This window comes from Polypterus senegalus, chromosome 14, assembly GCF_016835505.1.
Source record: "Polypterus senegalus isolate Bchr_013 chromosome 14, ASM1683550v1, whole genome shotgun sequence".
In the NCBI taxonomy this organism is placed as follows: domain Eukaryota; kingdom Metazoa; phylum Chordata; class Cladistia; order Polypteriformes; family Polypteridae; genus Polypterus; species Polypterus senegalus.
In genome coordinates this window covers 94,767,507-94,784,937 of record NC_053167.1, presented here as the reverse complement: position 1 = coordinate 94,784,937, position 17,431 = coordinate 94,767,507, and the positions used below count along the sequence as shown (strand labels likewise).

Genomic DNA, 17,431 nt, shown 5'->3' with positions numbered 1-17,431 from the left:
CACTAAGATGGGGCTCATCATCCAACTGAAGATGACTTACATTTAATTCCTGTTTGGCATAAACAGCAACCCCACCTCCTTTTCTGTTCTGTCTATCCTTCCTAAAAATGTGTATCCCTCTATGTTACACTCATCCCCATCTTTGTTATTTAGCCAGGTTTCCGTTATTGCTATAATATCATAATTGTGCTCTGCTACATACAACTCCAACTCACTTACCTTATTTTTGATACTTCTAGCATTAAGGCAAGCTATTTTTAATGTGTTAATCCTTCTATCTTTACGTGTTTGCTTAAAATTTACATTACTATGCATTTTTATTTCTACACCATTGTTTGTTCTTCCATGTATAGATCTAAATCTGGCCTGTCCTAAACTCCCTGCCCCCATTCCCTAGTTTAAACAATCCTCGACTAGCCTACACATACGCCTCCCCAATACATTGGTGCCCCTCCGTTCAGATGTAACCCGTCCACGGCGAACAGGTCCCATCTGTTCCAAAAGGAGTCCCAATGCCCCATAAACCTATACCCTTCTACCCTGCACCAAGATTTGAGCCACGTTAAGCCTTCTAATCTCCTCAATCTTACCTGGACTGGCGCGTGGCACAGGCAGAACTTGGAGAAGACTGCCTTGTCAGTTCTGCTCCTCAGCTTGGTACCTAACTCTTTGAATTTGGATCGCAGAACTGACAGACTACCCTTATGTATGTATCTTCATTATTTGTTTGTCTTTTTGTTGTAGGTCATTTTCTTTGAGCATAACAGTAAAGTTATTTACTCACTTCCTAAAGATGTGTGTGTTAATTGACAACGCTGCATCAACACATCTTGAGTGAGTGAGGCACTAGTTCAATTAAACCCAGACCTTAATAAATGGAGGAAAAAATGAATGGATAGATTGATAAATAATAATGTAAATTACAATGGGTATAAAACAAAAAGTGGGCAATGTCAGAATAAACTGAATTCAGCTTTTGTAAGCTGTGTTCCCCACCCTAAGTCAACGTTGTTTGAATGTTCTAGTTTGTGGTTTGAAACGTAATGGAAAAACGAAAAGGCTCAGAATCATACAATAATTTAAAGATAAAATGGCAACCAAATGATTGTTTATTTTTCTTTTTATTATTATTTCTCTTTTTGAATTATTATTTTCATGTATTCTTTATTATTACGAATGTCAATTAATAAGAAGCATCAAGGTCAATTGCCAAATAAGTATATTTAGTTAACCCAACATATATTACAGGTTGTGAAAGGATCAGACTCGATAGATTTAAAAAGGTTTGGGGCAGCCACCCATATATTATCCCTGGCTGCAATTGGTTTTGAAAGTAAGAGAGTAGTGTCTTTGAAGAAGTCCAAACAAGAACTGATGATTAGTGGTTAAGATGGCGGCTTTACATGCCAAGACCGGAAGTGATGTAAGGGAAACAGAAGTGACCTCCTTCTGCCATTGTAACCAGAAGTGACGTTCTTCTAGGTGCCGGAACTGGAATGACATCTTTAGGGATGAGTCACACAGATTTTCCCATGTTTGGTCTGTAGAGGTAACAGAAGTATGTTTAGTGCATCCCGCCACCCCCTGGCCTGGCGTGGAATTACCCTCACTTGGTCCATACAGCTTCCTCCTACTCGCACGTGTGTGAGAACATTCATATTTACAGCATTCAAAAATATTTTATATAACATTACAACTTGGGCACAAAGTCTTCCGACAATATATTTGAGCACACAGCTTCCAACATTTTAAACGTGTTATAAAAACATGTACCAGGTCAGGTCAAACAACCTGATTTATAAATAAAACAGTCCAGAGGGACAAAGTAATCATAGTGTCCAGAATTCATATTGTTGCCCATCAGGCCGACGTGTTTTGGGAATCTATTTTTCTTCCGGGCCAGACAAGTCAAGGATACAACTTCAAGAACACATCTCAGACAGAACACCTTTGTTATTATGTCATTTTTGCTAATTTATGCATTATTTAGTATTTATACATTTTATATTTATGTTTCCCTAGGTTCCTTGATTTCTGTGATTAGAACTTGAAGAGATGTGGCCACCATTAGGTCACTGTTGAGGAACTGTCCTCATCCTTTATACTGTATCTCAGCCTCTCAGAGGTTCATTGTGATCATTATGGAGTGTATTTCATCTTGTGAGTATTTTTTTGCTTGTGGTTTCTGAATATTGACTTCAGACAGGAACTGGGACTGATTTGCCTTGGCTTGGCTTTTTAGGCATCCCTTTTTTAACTAATGTTTGCCTATTTCTTGTTTTTCTAATTTTTATGTATGTAATAAATTCTTTTAATTTAATAAATATTGTTTTGCCTTGTCCTTTTATGCCAGAGGTTTTACAGTTTCTCTCTTCTTTCAAGGGCATCTTTGTGTATTTTGAAAATTTTAAGTCTTTTTTTGGACTGCTAAACCTGAGCCCTCTGTTCAGTTTGGGGCCTGGCTTCCAGGAGTGAGACCTATTTTGAAGTCAGACTCAGTAACATCTTTGTATGGCTGTTGGCATTTGGAGACTTGTTTACCTTCTTGTGACTGTTCTGTATTGCAGTTTTACAACAATATGATTTTATGGAACTGTCAAATATCAACACACTTTTTCTGACCTGATTTTATTTTGTCAGCATCAGAGGAAACTGGCACCTATTCCAGCAGAATAGGTTCCTGTCACAATTTAAGCTGAAAACTGATGCTTCCTAGCAATTTTTTTTTAAGAAAAGCCATATTGTGTACCGTTGTCAGGGTCATGTTCCTCGTTTCTAGGGGTGGGGTCTCTGGGGTCGTGACCTTGACTTAATCAACAACTGCCATAAAAGGTCAGCCTTTTGCTAGGAACCTTATCCGATCTGTGGATAAAATCCTTAATTTAATTTAGATCTATTGTGTGTTTTCTCTTCTAGTATTGTCTGGTATTGATTTATTGCCTGTTATTTCACCTTGATTTTGCCTCTTGTCTGGGTTATGGTCGCTACGGTTTATTTTTATTTTCTTTCATTTTGCCTTTTCCCAGTTTACTCAAAAAAATCAGTTATCCTGTTTTCCTGCTGAGACAGGACAGTTTTGAAGGCCAAAATCACAACAACATTGTAGTCATCCCAGCATCTCTTGTGCAGTTTTTAATTTTTTTTGTTATGTATTCAGACATCATTTCTTGAGATAATAATCTAAAGGGTCTGAGCACCAGTAAAATATCACCATGAGCACCAGTAAAATATCACCACACAATTGTTGAATTTTTAAACCCAAAACCTTGGACATAATTACTGAGGAAATTGGGAAATGAGAGTTAATCTATTTCTTGTACAGTTTGCTAAAACCACGCATATTATTGGCGATTACTTCAAAGCAAGCCTTTCAAACTGCAATGCCTCATCAGCTGTCAAGAGAACAAAGTATTCCCAGTACGGCTAATGAAACAATTGGGATTACTTCATTGCATAGATCACATAACTGATTCAACTGCAAAGATAAAGGAGTACTATGTCCTGTATAATCAACAGTCTGTGATGCATAGATATTGAAGCTTTCTCCTCTGTCCTGAAAGGCTTATGGCTAAATAGTATGCTTTCTACCTACAGAGAGAATTAATCTCCATTATGACAACTGTTGTATTCATACAGCCACAACATGAATTCAGAGGCAATCTTCATCATTGCATACTCAAATGGCTACTGAATGAATGTCTCAATGTTTATTTTATTACTAATTAGTTTTAATATTGAATGAAATCATATATGTGTCATTATGTCTTTTTCCTCAACCTTATTTTTTTTAAAGACATAGTTTTGGAGCTGGAGCCTATCTTGATAACTTTAGATGGCAATACAGCTAACTAGCTCAACTGCCAGTCAATCTATCTTGCAGATCTTTGGGACATAGTAGGAGACAGGAGAACCCAGAGGAAGGCCACATGGACACAAAGAGAATTTATAAACTGCTTACACAAATCATACATCAGCTATTTAATCAGAAGGGCAAAGGAAACAGACATTTTTTTTCTTCAAAAACTGAGTCAAATTTGGCTTCTGTGAAAGTCTTTAGTCTTTTGTTTCTCTCAAATATTTGTGTTTTCAGCAGCATAGTAAATCCTTTTGTTGTTATTCTGGAAACCCCTGCCTGTGCTACTATTGCCTTCTATGATTTGATCTTTTGTTTCTTATGTCATTATTTTATTTATACATTGTTTTTGCGTTCCAAACTGAAATAAAATAGATTTCTGTGGTTTATCATATCTCCCCTAAACTCTCTTGGTCATTTGGCTTTCATGAACTTAGCCTGTACAGACAACTGACTCTTGTGGGCTATCGCTCCTATTTAATTCCAAGGGGATCAGTTTCTATATTGTGGAAATGAATGTTAAGAGGTCATGTTCATTTAGCAATGACCTCTGACAGAATGGGTTGACAGAAGCCCGACAGATTTATGATCAAACTGCTGGAATTGACAATCAGCAGTGCCAACTACTGCACCATTGGGCTAACTAAATTCATTTTATTATTTAAACGTTTCATTTTTGTATAGGTTTAATTTCATTGAATGAACTGCAAATTTGTCTACAGAGCAAAGAAATCATAAAATTAAACATTAAGGAATTATTCAAAGATACTGAGGTGTCCCAAAGGTTAACAGGGGTTCAGCATGCTTAATCAATATGGAACACATTTGTTAATTAATGCTGACAAATTGCAAGGACATTTTGGACAATTCCCCATGAAGTGAATTTGATTTTTTTTTTATTTAAATTTTTGTGCTGCCTTCTTTCAATTCAATTTATATTGTATGAAGTAAGTATACTTCTACAAGTCTAGGCAACTTTACATAGTTACATATATTATATGCTGTGGCAACCAGGGGTACTCCAGTTCCCAAAACACCCAACACAAGCAGGCTCAGGCACCAGTATAAAAGCCCAAAGAGTCTTTATTGTGGAAAACTCTCCAACAATCAACATTTCTCACCACAATCACAAGTACAGTAAAGTACACTAGCAACTGTCTTCTCTCTCTCTCTCTCTTTCTTGCAGTCACTGCCTCCACCACTGCTCCTCGCAAGCTTTGTCTCCTTCTTCCCAACTCTAGCTCCCCGATGTGAGGCAGGCAGCTCCTTTTATCTACCACCTGGGAGTGATTAGGGTGACATGAAGCTGTGGATCCAAAGTACTTCCATGTGATGTTGGGGCCCGATGGAGAAGGGTCTCCCAAATCCCACAGCCCCCTTTGGTGGCCCCCACAGGGCTGTTCCCCGTGACTACAATTCCTGGCATGCCCTGTGGGTGCTGATGCAGGTATCCCAGCCTTGGTTCGCTGAAATCTAGTGTCCTGGGGGTGGCAAAGCCCTGTGTATGTTACCTCCCCTCGTCCCAGCCAGGTAAGGACACTGGGCATCCCTCATAATGCTTAAAATAAAACACAAAGCAACATGCAGAAGAGCTAATGCTCTGTTCAAAGATTGAAGAAATAGACACCTCCATAATATATTTCACATTGGAAAATCTGATAATAAATCCAATTTCTAAAGATTCTGTTTCAAGTCATATTGAATATTATATGGAAAGACTCTTCAATTTATTTTAATGTGCATATTGATCAGGGCTTTCAAACTCAAGGCATGTTGACCAGATCTGTCCTTTCAACAATATTCAAAACATACTGCATACTACCCATGAGGACTGTTACATTTTTCAAAGATGCACTTTACTGTGCATTTTATATATGGATTGCATCCATATATAATTTAGCCAGAGTACATTTACACCTAGTATTAAATTGTGTCTGCAGTTTCCACTTGCATTTTGTATCTGAGCAGCACAGAGAACAAATCTATATTAGAACGGAAACTGCTGCTTGTAATGACCCTACACGAAAAAGTGAAAAAACTGATATGGCACATGGCTTTTAAGAACTTTTTGTTAGCATGATGCAAAAATGTGACAATAGAAGTGATGGTAACTTGTCACTGCTGCCATTCTGTTCACTTTTTAATGTTGCAGAGCACTGGCCATCCTTCTGTGACTTACCTACCAGCTGCCAAAGTCTTGCACAATTCTTTTTGTCTTTTCTGCTGACTTGATTGTTAAATGTGGATGTTTAATGTGATCACTTTCTATTTCTGACCAACTCTGAATGTGGTCTGTTCCATTGCCAGTGTATTTACACCCATTTTTTTCACATGGTCAAGTGCCTTTCAATTGTGACACCTGTTACTGTGTCAACTTTGTACTTTGCTTTAGCTACAAATTCTTGCATGTTTCTGGAATGCCACTCCAACTCAGTTTTAAGTGGAGCCTAATTTTTATATTTTATATTGATTTTAGTCCTGTGGCTGCTGGCAGCATTCCTAACACGCTGAAAGAAAAGAAAAGGTGGTAAAGAGGGAAGACAGTTTTAAGAGAGAGTTATAACTTTGCGAGTTCCTCAGGACCAGATGTGATTCTCAAATGAGAATACACATATGGAGATAAAGTGTTAAAAAGTTTGTTGGGAATAGCTGCAAAAGCTACCTACTGGGCTTCTACGTAAAACACTCAGTTCATTCAGTCCGTAAAGTTTGAACCACTGGGGTTTTAGGAAGAGAGCAAAAAAAAAATGAACAAAACCTAAAATTGCTGATATCAGTTCAGGAACTCAGTAGTGCAAGGTAACTGAAGCTTAATAATTAATTTGTATGTTTTAATATGTGCTGCTGCAGAGGAGCGAGACACACCCACATAAAGACCACTGCAGCCAACTGGCTCCATGGTTTGCAAAGTACTTCTGTCTGCTAAGATATCTTTTTTTCATTTTGACTATTGCATTACTGTATCACATAACAAAAGCAACAGCATTGTTGTCTATGGATATACTACTTGTTAAAATGCTGCAGCTATATTCTGGCATGGCATGTTTGCATTTCCACTTAGACAGTAATGTTAAATTACTTTAGCTACTCGTTTAGAAGCACAGTCACAAGGTGGGTGCTGTGCAGCTTTGTTTGTGCTTTACTGGTGTTGTTAGGCAGATTCATTAATTTGGGTGTCCTAAGTAGTGAAATCTGCATCTCCTGTGACTCTTTGTTATCAGCTCTCTTCACAGTAGTCCCCTTGATTGAATGTGACACACCGTTTTCATCAAATGCATATTTTACAGTTCATATTTTCATGAATATTGTTGGTAATTCTTTCAAGTTTACATTGATTACAACACTGTTGTCATAATGCTGAACAACAGAGAACACACGCAGCACCTGTGACAACATATTCTTTATGTTTACCACTCGTCCATTGATGCTGTTGAATGCCAATGTACACAAATGTATATGTCTAATAGGGTTATTCTTTAGGTAACTTTTTTGACTGTAGACTGTTCGTTGCTTGCTCTCTATTGGATCAGGTTAACGACAGCACCTCTGATCTTTGCAGTTCAAAATCACCATTCCTACTTTGAGCACCGCCCTAATGCGGTAATGGATTGGTTTAGAAACGTGTAACTCAGTGAACCATCTAATTGTTCCATCCCAAGTTTAAGCAAACTTCACTTATGGTTGTCTCAACACATACAGTATATATCATACAGTACAACTGGCTTCAGTAAGACTAATTGCCCATTAGGGGGGAAACTGTCTTACCCTGGGTGGTAAAAAGTTTATTCCAAAAAAAATTTTCTTTTCACTAACAAAAATAGTTCCACTAAGTCTAAAAATAAAAAATGTAAAATTGCCAACAAAGGCAATGCTAAATAAACATAGTCTTATAACATAGATCCTCACAGTTGTAAAACATCCAAAACTGGTCAAAATATCCAGAAATCCATAAACATAAACATAGGAATAATAGAGTGAACATTCACCACCACAACATGTTCCAAGCAAAAGAGCATACAATGACCGCAAGGCACTCTGGGAATAGGGCTGAGGTCACTCCCTTGATGTTGATGAATAGGTAACACCTCTTGAGGAACCATCCACAAAACAAATGGAAAGTAACAGAAAATACATGTACCCAGGGAAACTAAATTGTAAATAATCATAACATAAATAATAGCATCAAAAATGGACCTAAAGGACATGAAACAGGGTTTTAAATACCAGCGAGGGAGGGAACAACCCAGGCTGAAATATGACAGATGAGAGACAGAATATATCATTATGATGAGAAGAGAGGCAAATTTGTGTTTGGTTTGTAAAGAAACTACAGTGGTAGTTGAAGTGTTGTTTTTAACCCTCAAAAAAAAATGATGTATGAGTAAATGTCCTTATCAAGTAGTCTGGTTTAAGTTAACAACCTTGAGTAAAATAAAATTCATGCTAGACTTTGGGAAATGATTGATGAGTTCCATTAACTTGTTAGAGACCTTTGCAAAAAACAAGATAAATACCTGAGGAAGTTAACAGAAAGTCAAAGCAAGAATGTAAATGTATGAAGGGACTAATTGATTGTGCATTTGGCAGGACCTTGAAGTTATCATTAACTAGGATTTCAACACCAATGAAGTCACCATCATTGACAGCTCATTGGAATATGAGAATGGTAAATTTCACACTCACCCAAAAGTGTTGACACCAAAGTCTTCAATAAAGGCTTCTACAAAACAAGAGGTGCTTTATGCTAACCAGCATTACATACTTGGAGGTAAAAACTCTTTAATCTTTATACCTTTATACCTCTTTAATCTTATAACCAGAAAACCTTTGCAGATCGAATAGATCATGTGCTCACAAACATGTTCAACCTCTCACTCTTCTTGTCTGTGATACCCTACAAGCTTAAAGACAATCCAAGTAAGAATCCTAAATGACTAGCACTAAGAAACACTCTGGCTTTGACATACTTGAAGAGACCGATATCAGTTTACATTTCCTAAAGCCACTCCAGGTCTTGAATCACATTTAATGGGTCAGTGAATGATGCAGTCCCTCTGGCTCCATGTACTTCTCACGAACACTGTGACAGGTGAGTCGCCAATGTTACGATTCAATTTATTGACTGCAACTGTGACTTTGATTCAGTTTTTATATCTAACCTTAACTTGAAACTCAGAGATATGATTTTGTATAAACCCCATCTGTACCCTAACCCTGCATTTTTTAGCAGGCAGTTTACATATTGGCAAGATCGGCAGTAATACCTCATCTACAATCAATTTAAACACTGGAGCACTTCACAGGCACTGTCTCAATGGCACTCTTTAACTGTCATTTCATTGAGAAATGCAGTAATAATTACAACAATAAATCTGCTAATGACAGAACAGTATTTGAGCTAATTAAGAATGGGCCAGTTTACAGAACTAGGCTGATAATTCTGACAAGTGGTGCTATGACAACAAAATGGCCCTCAGTGCCAGCAAGGCAAAATCATTTGAGGGTGCCACTGGTAAGTCTTTTATGGATACCAGGCAATCTTTTAATGTTTTGAATTCTGTCCTTCCATAATGCAACTTACTTACCATCTGCCCAATGTTTCAAGTGCATTATAAAAATAAAAACACGCATTGTCTGTGTCCTAACTGACACTGCTATAATCTCCTATGCTCTTTAGAAGGCCAGCTTTTTTTCCTTACAGCTCATATCCCCAACACACATACACCTTTTGTTACTTTTCTTATCAAGACCTGGACAGACACCTGTTCTAGATCCCTTCCTCTCTTTCAAATGGAGAGCCAGGGAACCAGCAGTATTACTGTTTGTATGTATATGCCTTTTAATTTGTATTCTGTACTATCTGTGCTACCCATCAAAAGACAGGTTGAAATCTAAGCAATTAACATAGACAACAGTATTAATGTTTGCAGTGCACCATCTTTTGGAATGTATTTTGTAATACATGTAGTAATAAAATGATTGCATTTGTCATGCAGATGGCACATCACAAACATTTGTAGCAATAAAATGCATGACTACAAATGTTTGTGGTGCACCATATGTTGGAATGACAAATGAAATGCATTTGTCTGTGTTATATGCCGTATGGCATTCATAAAAGAAGTGTTAATGTATGTTAATGTTTATGATGTGCCATCTATTAGAATGACAAATGCAATGTATTTTATTACTACAAATATTTATGATGCGACATATGTTGATATGTTGAGACAACTGAATGGACACACAGATACACAGACACATAGACATTTGTCCTTTAATTATGGTGGATATTGCTTGCTCTTTCTCTGTTCAAGTTTCAGCATTGCATTTAGTAATCAGGTTGCATATTTTTCATCCATATTCTATATTTATTTAGTGTATGTGTATGTTAAGTTCTTATGGAGTGGCTTAAATAAGAACAAAACCAAATTACAACTGACCTGTGAGACTAGAGCCACTAATAGATACCTCATGTGATGAGCTCAGGCTGTTTGGGCTATCCCGAATTTGAGACAACATGTCTAGTCTATAATTTAAAAAATGAATCCAAAATAGGTTTATTAAAATAGGATCCTGAAACAAACCATTAAACCTTAAAGTCAAAAAGTGACCAGACCAAAGCCTACAGGGAAACAGGAAGAGTAGGCAAAGTTTTACCTTACTGTAGAACTGAGGCAAGACAAATTGCCTCTTTTGGCGCAGTTCATGTGCATGCAGTGTTTAAGCTGTGTCAAGGAAGCCATGTTTTTTGTGTTGCATTGGGTGCTCATTATTTTTGGTTTGCATGTATGTCTAGTGTGTGTGTGACTCTAGCCATTACATATTACTAATAAATATGAGGCAAAAGCTAAAATTGTCTCCAGTCAGTATCTGTGCAGATCACTGAGTCATCTGAGAGGGATGTTGTGGAAATGTATAACATCTGCATCAGCAAGTTAGAGTCATATAAGTAAAATGTGCTTTCAGTTTAAGAGAAAGAAAACTTTGCTCAGAATTAACTTTAGTTTAAATGGTGTTTGTATATGGCATACTTCTGATGGTAAAAGAGTAGTGGAGAAATTGACACAGATGGTCAAGGCAGTGATTCATTTTGTCTTGATTTAGTTTTGCGTACACAACTGATACCATCTGCAAAACAGTCAGTGCCACAGGTGACACATAGTGCAGTCTGTTTGTACCTGATAAGAAAACTCATCCTCTATCAGCAGAGACACATCAAACTTTGTATTAGTTCACTGTCAAAGTTACGCCCCCGAAAGACAACTTCTAAAACATGGTTACTTCCCTTTCTTACTGAATATTTTAACATACATTCACTATTTTTTTCTTTTTATAAAAGAACACTTTTCCCAAGTTCTACAATTAGTGGACTAACCATCTATGGATTTTTTTAATTTCCAGAACTCATATCAAATGTAGTACCTGGGCAGGGGAATGGAACCTGTCTTAGCACTATGTATCAAAGTAATACTACAATAAAGGGTGTCCATCCATCCATCATCCGACACGCTATATCCTAACTACAGGGTCTGTTGGAGCCAATCCCAGCCCACTGCAGAATAAAGGGTGTAATTTTCCTAATTTACAGGTTCGTCTAATATTCACAGCATTATTAATGTATTTCTCTTTTTTTTTGTTTAGCTGAATTTTGAAGCAGAATTCTTCAATTCTTAATAGTGGGTGGCCACCATCAGCCGCTCCACATAAAATGATTTTTATGTTTGCAGATCTTGGCAATGATTCCAATACATACTGGTAATTCTACAAAGCTATAAAATATTCTTCCAGACTGAAATGAAAATCCAACTCAAAATGGGTGTTTAACACCTTAATTACATGAATAACTGTTGCCTATATTTCATCAACACTGCTTTATGAACAATGCAGCTGTTGGATCATTCAACATTTCCTGGATAATGAAGCCAGCAAATGTTTAGTGCTGCTTGCTCACAGCTCAAGAGGGATGATGCTGTCTGTGTGGAGTCTGCACATTCTTCCTGTGTCTCATTAGAATAAGTAGGCAATGTACTCCAACAAATCTTATTAAGCACATTCACCTAATTATTCCAAGATAACATCAAGACAAGTTTTGAAGGTCTCTAAAGTACTACTGCTTACCTCATTTCTAAGTACAGTACCTTATTCTAAGCACTGTATCTATGGATCTCTATGTACAAAATATCGTAATAGTTCTTCAAAATTCATTCCAATTAGAATTATCTCAGTGATCCTGTATTCTTGTTGAAGAACTCATGTTAAACTAACATGGGGACCAAATCCAGGTATTTAAAAATCCTCAAAGACATTGATAAAGTAGATCCAGTAACATTCTTTTGGCTTACGGGTGGATCACGTTCTCGAGGACTTCAGTGGAAATTAAGGGGAAGTAAACTTAAAACTAAAGTCAGGAAGCACTTCTTTATGCAAAGAGTTGTGGCACCTTTGCACAGACTACAGAGACATGGAGTTGAAGCAGAAACTTTGACAACCTTTTAAGAAAAATGAGATATTGGGACAGCTTAGCTAGTAGCTAAAAAAATGGGCTTGATGGACTGAATCATTTCCTCTTGGTTGTTCTTATATAGCTGAGATCCACTGTATCAATTCTATACCTACCTTTTAATATGTGACTGCTTAAATTGAAAAATTTAATCTTCTTCTATCTTTCATATTAATTTTGTGTAAGCTGTCTGAAGGAAGTTTGGTTCTCTTTCACATTCCAAAGTTATGTATGTTGGGTTAATTACTGACTCTAAACTGGTACTGTATCAGTGAATGTGAGCAAAAGCACAAATGTGCAATTTCAAAAGGTTGACATGACTTTTGAATACAAAGTCAACTGTGACTGTAACAGTAGAAATACTATCATTAAGGTCAAAGAGTTGTCACTTACAGCTCTTTGAAAGCACAGGAAGATCTAGGGAGGGTTTTCCCAATCAATTTTGGCCGTTAAAAGATCCCAAGAGAATAGTTCAGTCTATCATAAAGAAATGGAAAGTACAAAAAATTGTCCAAGCCCTGTTCTTAGCACTACATTGGGCAAAAAGGCCCACATTCAAAAAGTGACCATTTTATTGAGAGAACATTGTATCTACCTAATAGCAATGTAGTTGCCCATTTATCCTCAGGGAAGCCTGAATCTGTTAGGCATGTACTTGATGTAGGGTACAGGAGAGACTGCTGCTTGTTGACTCAAATGTGTCATGGAATTTCTGCAAATTAGCTGGCATAAATTAGTGGACTACTACTATGAATAACTTGTTTCAGACCTTATCAGCAACACTAGATTGGATCTGGTGACTGGAGGGCCACTAAACAAAAAGAATTCATATCCATTTTCTGGTATAATTATAGGACTTCCTTCACATATTGCAGTTAACACACTACTACTGATTAGCAATTATGTTCAGATGACTTGTACCCTTCAAACTTTGGTTTACTCATATCAAGGCGTTCATTGTGTGTTATGGCATCACACACCATACACTATTACAAAATTATTACTACCACCACATTTCATAGTTGATTCCTCACATAATAGAATTTTTACAAGAAGAACTGGGACTCAGCAGACATGGTGATGATTTTCCAAACTATTTTGATGTTTTAGTTCCAATTTCAGCCATTTCTCTTTTTTTAACCACTGACAGGAGAAGAACCTGGTTGAGTCATCGGCTGTCATATGATGAAATCTGATGTAACTCATTTGGCAACGCTATTTCACTCATATATTCAATGGTGATTTCAGCTTTAACATTCTGGTGGGGCCACCTAGACCTGTGAAAAAGATGCTGTTAGAAGGGGAGGAATTATCCTGAGATGCTATGCAGAGGATGTGTGTATGTGAAAGACAGAGAAAGAGGGACAAGCACTTGAAGAGCAGAAGTTACGAAAACCCACTCCTGTGCTTACAGTAAATTCATTGGCCTGCATAAATGGCCACAGGCAATTTTAGAAAACATCCTGGCTTCCACCAGATCAAGGACTTGGGGGGAAATGGTGCAGATGTACTTGATGCTGACCCCAATTGAGCAATGTGCGGCAGAGTTGGTGGTGTGAATGTGCATGCAGGTGACGCGACAGACAAAAAAGGTCATTGGATCCATATAGAAAGATCACACTGGTGGATGCAGCATACAGGGTGGCTGTGAAAGGTGTCCAGTAATCCTCTTTGAGACAGTGAGATTAAACAATGCATTTTGCAATGTATTAGGCTAACCAGTGATAATAAAATACCAGATGAATAATGCCATAAAAAAAATCATACAAGATGAATATTTATCAACGTATTGCCATACCATACAACCAATAATGCACAGTATTAAAAGATATTGAAACATCAATATCAAATATGCAACACTGAAATCATAAGCACAAATAAATATTTATAAATTTCCAATTTTTGTTCAGTGAGAAAAGTGCTTAATTGTACTGTAGATCAATTTCCAATTTTTTGTTCAGTGAGAAAAGTGCTTAATTGTATTGTAGATCAATAATCAATGTTATTTGCAATAATGATGTCGACTATTCCCAAATATACAGATTTACATGTTCAAAGATTCTTTAAAAACATGTCACAAAAGATCATCCAATTGTTTACTTAAAAGGGCTCTGCTGTGCATGCGCTCACCTGAGCAAATGTCTGCTTAGAACTCTACATGGTTGAAATGCCTACCCAAGCAACTTGAAATCGGGCTAGTTTCGCCAAGCACAAAAAATAAAAATCATAGACTGTAAAAAGACTAATTTATCTAGATAACTGCTGTAATATCATTGAACATATTATGGGGAACTAAGAATTTTTTTATATTTTAACAAGCTGAGTTAGCTATAAGAATTTTAACGATGTTAAACTATTGAGGCAAGTTTACTAATTTAATTATTGCACAGCATTGCCATCTACTGGGTGATGGGGTCCAGTGCCCCAATTGCCCTAATTGATTGGGAGTAGTACTTGCCTGTTACACATGGCATGGCAGCTTACTGTCTTTTGCATCAGCATTGCATTTCTGACATTTGGTTGGTTGATTTCTGGGTCAATGGCATTCATGCCTGTAAAAAACATAACAGATATAAAGGTATATTCTAAATTGAAAGAGAAAAAACATAACAGATATAAAGATACTGTATATTCTCAATTTAAAGAGATTTAAATCTTTAATCTTGCTAGTAATCCCTTAAAACTCCCCACACATAATTTTGAATCTGTTTTAAATTGCATTGTTTGGACATGCAAGGTTTTCACTGACGGAACAGAAAATACATGGAAGAAACACTCAAAGCTGTCTCTCTATGAATATACTGTAACATCCTTGGCTCGTACCTGACAGGGACATGTTCTTCAGGTGATACCGTAACATGACAGGGACATGTTCTTCAGGTGGCTGTAAACTGGGGCTATACAGATACATCACTTCAAGAAATTAGGTGGGTTACACATATACATCACTTCAAGAAGCACTTGGGACATGTCTGTCCTGCTGCTACAGTCCACTGGCCATGGGCTAGATCACAGAGTTGCGGGAAAGTGTGGCAGGTGGGTTGTCTCTGAACCTGTGTGAGAGTTATAATGCACAACTGGCATTTTGTATGTGTGGTACAGGTGCGAGACAGCTGGGAATGCATAGAACCACAGAAAACCTAAGCGGTCCTTTTAAGGGCCAGCTACCCCCAATTAAAGCCGATTTACCATGGGTTGGATCACTCAGTTGCAAGAAACTGTTACAGATGGGTTCTCCCTAACCCTGGGTGTGAGATATGATGCATGGCTGGAGGCATGTATGAGCAGGTACAGGGACGAAGAGGTCAGTAATTAGTGTAGCAGCAGAAGACCCATGCAGTCCTTTTAAGGGTCAGCTACTACCATAATTTTGCAGAGTGCCAAGTACATGTTTCCCATCTCTCGCACCCAGGGGTCATTACAATACTTTGCATGTCACTCTTTGCTGAGTAGCCTTACTCTTATGAAATGGCTATACTGTATTCCAAGAAATTAGATTTAGCATAAGCCTTCTTTTGGGCTATTTCTCACTGTTTTGTTACATTAGAGAAACCCATCTAAGGTTTTCGGGATTGAACAACAGAAACCAACCATACACTGCGCTTACTCACTCATAAATGGCCAGCTTAGAGACACCAGCTAAACTGGAACTTGAAACACATTGTATGCAGCCAAAAATGACAAGCTTATTTTTCAGACATGTTGAGCACACAGCTTCGTCCCTTTTAATTGAAATTTGATTAAAGTAACACAAAATAAGATCATTTTGGATGGAACAGCTACCCTGTTTATGCATTTTGATAAACAGAAGTTTTGTGAGGAAACAAGTAGTTTAACTCAGCTCTGCACGATGGAGCAGTTTGTAGGGACTGAACTGTTTGTGCACTTCTGACGCCAGCAGTCGCCAGTGATTTGCGCTTTTCGTGCAGGTCCCAACGGGCTTTGGGCAATTTGTAATCTGACAAATCTTAATCAAATCTGGCGATCCCGTAAAGTGACAAAAATGGATCCTATCTGCTTAAAATTGTTCACTTCTCAACGCTACCAGTGCAGTGGGAACAACACTATCATGTGCCTCGAATTCTTGGAAATATCAATGCAATTCTCAATAAGAAAAGACGAATTATCGAGCGAGAACGCGCGCTCAGGCGGGTACCCCGAGGGGCGCACTGCCCCTTTAAGCCGGGCTCGCTCTCTCGTTTCGGTCGGGGTCTTGCAGCTCCCACTCGGTGTGACGCTTCTCAGGCAGTAAACAGCGCTCGAGTTAGGCGGAGTGGTTCAGACAAGCTGAAGGGAGAGAGAGAGAAGAGAGAGAGAGAGAAAGCGCGAGCGAGAATTAGAGAAGCGGAGAAGGGGCTTATTTTAAAAGAGGACTCGGACGACAAGCCTCACATGCCATCACCGAGACGGAGGAGCGTACGGCGTCTCCTGGGTCTGAAGTGCAATGGCAAGAAAGAGTGAAACCCCTGTCGCTTCGTTCTACGGTAAGCGCTGTCCGCCTCGGCGGAGCAATGCCCTCTCTGTCACTCACCGGACGCGTGCAACCAAGTCCGTTACGTGGAGCCGAATGTGAGCGGTGTAGAACTGCGCAGGATGGCTTCGTCTTTCCGTGGCTGCTGTCGCCTGCAGGCGGACGCCGAGCCGGTGGCCTGTTTATACCGTTTCTGCCCTGTCGATTGTCGGTGAACAAACGAGCGCGGTGCCGCTCATATGTAACGGGCGGGGGTAACGTGAGGAGCGAGGCTGGCAAACCAAAGAAAAGCAGGTGCCAGAGTGCCCTTACCCGGGAAGTAAACTTTTGACAGCTACCTATTTGACATATATGCAGTGAGATATAGCTTTCGTGAATGGATCGTTTACAGGAACGCATTGTGCATTTATTATTTACGCGTGCTCAGCTTCTGCAGCTTAACTGTACGTGCCCAAATCATGCAAAGGCTAAAACTTGTACGGTTAGCGGACAGGGAGCAGGCTTGGGTAGCGATTTTAAAAATAGCTTCTCTACAGTACATATTATTTTTCAGGCTCCCTTTGAGTGTTGAAAATTGATTAAAAGTTTTGATATTTAGAAGGGG

At 38.3% G+C, this 17,431-nt stretch overlaps 1 protein-coding gene across 4 annotated transcripts in view; it reads left to right on the top strand.

Annotated features, from left to right (window-relative positions):
• The first annotated feature begins 16,581 nt into the window (after positions 1-16,581).
• The window catches only part of LOC120515151 (choline transporter-like protein 5), a 303,584-nt gene continuing 302,734 nt past the window's right edge, over positions 16,582-17,431 (top strand). For 2 of the 4 annotated variants that reach the window (XM_039735904.1, XM_039735900.1), the window contains exon 1: positions 16,583-16,840. In XM_039735904.1, coding sequence (XP_039591838.1) covers positions 16,801-16,840 — 40 coding nt within the window. In that variant the 5' untranslated portion in view covers positions 16,583-16,800. Of the gene's footprint in view, positions 16,841-17,431 lie in introns of all 4 variants that reach the window. The other 2 variants (XM_039735902.1, XM_039735903.1) reach the window with 2 other exon arrangements.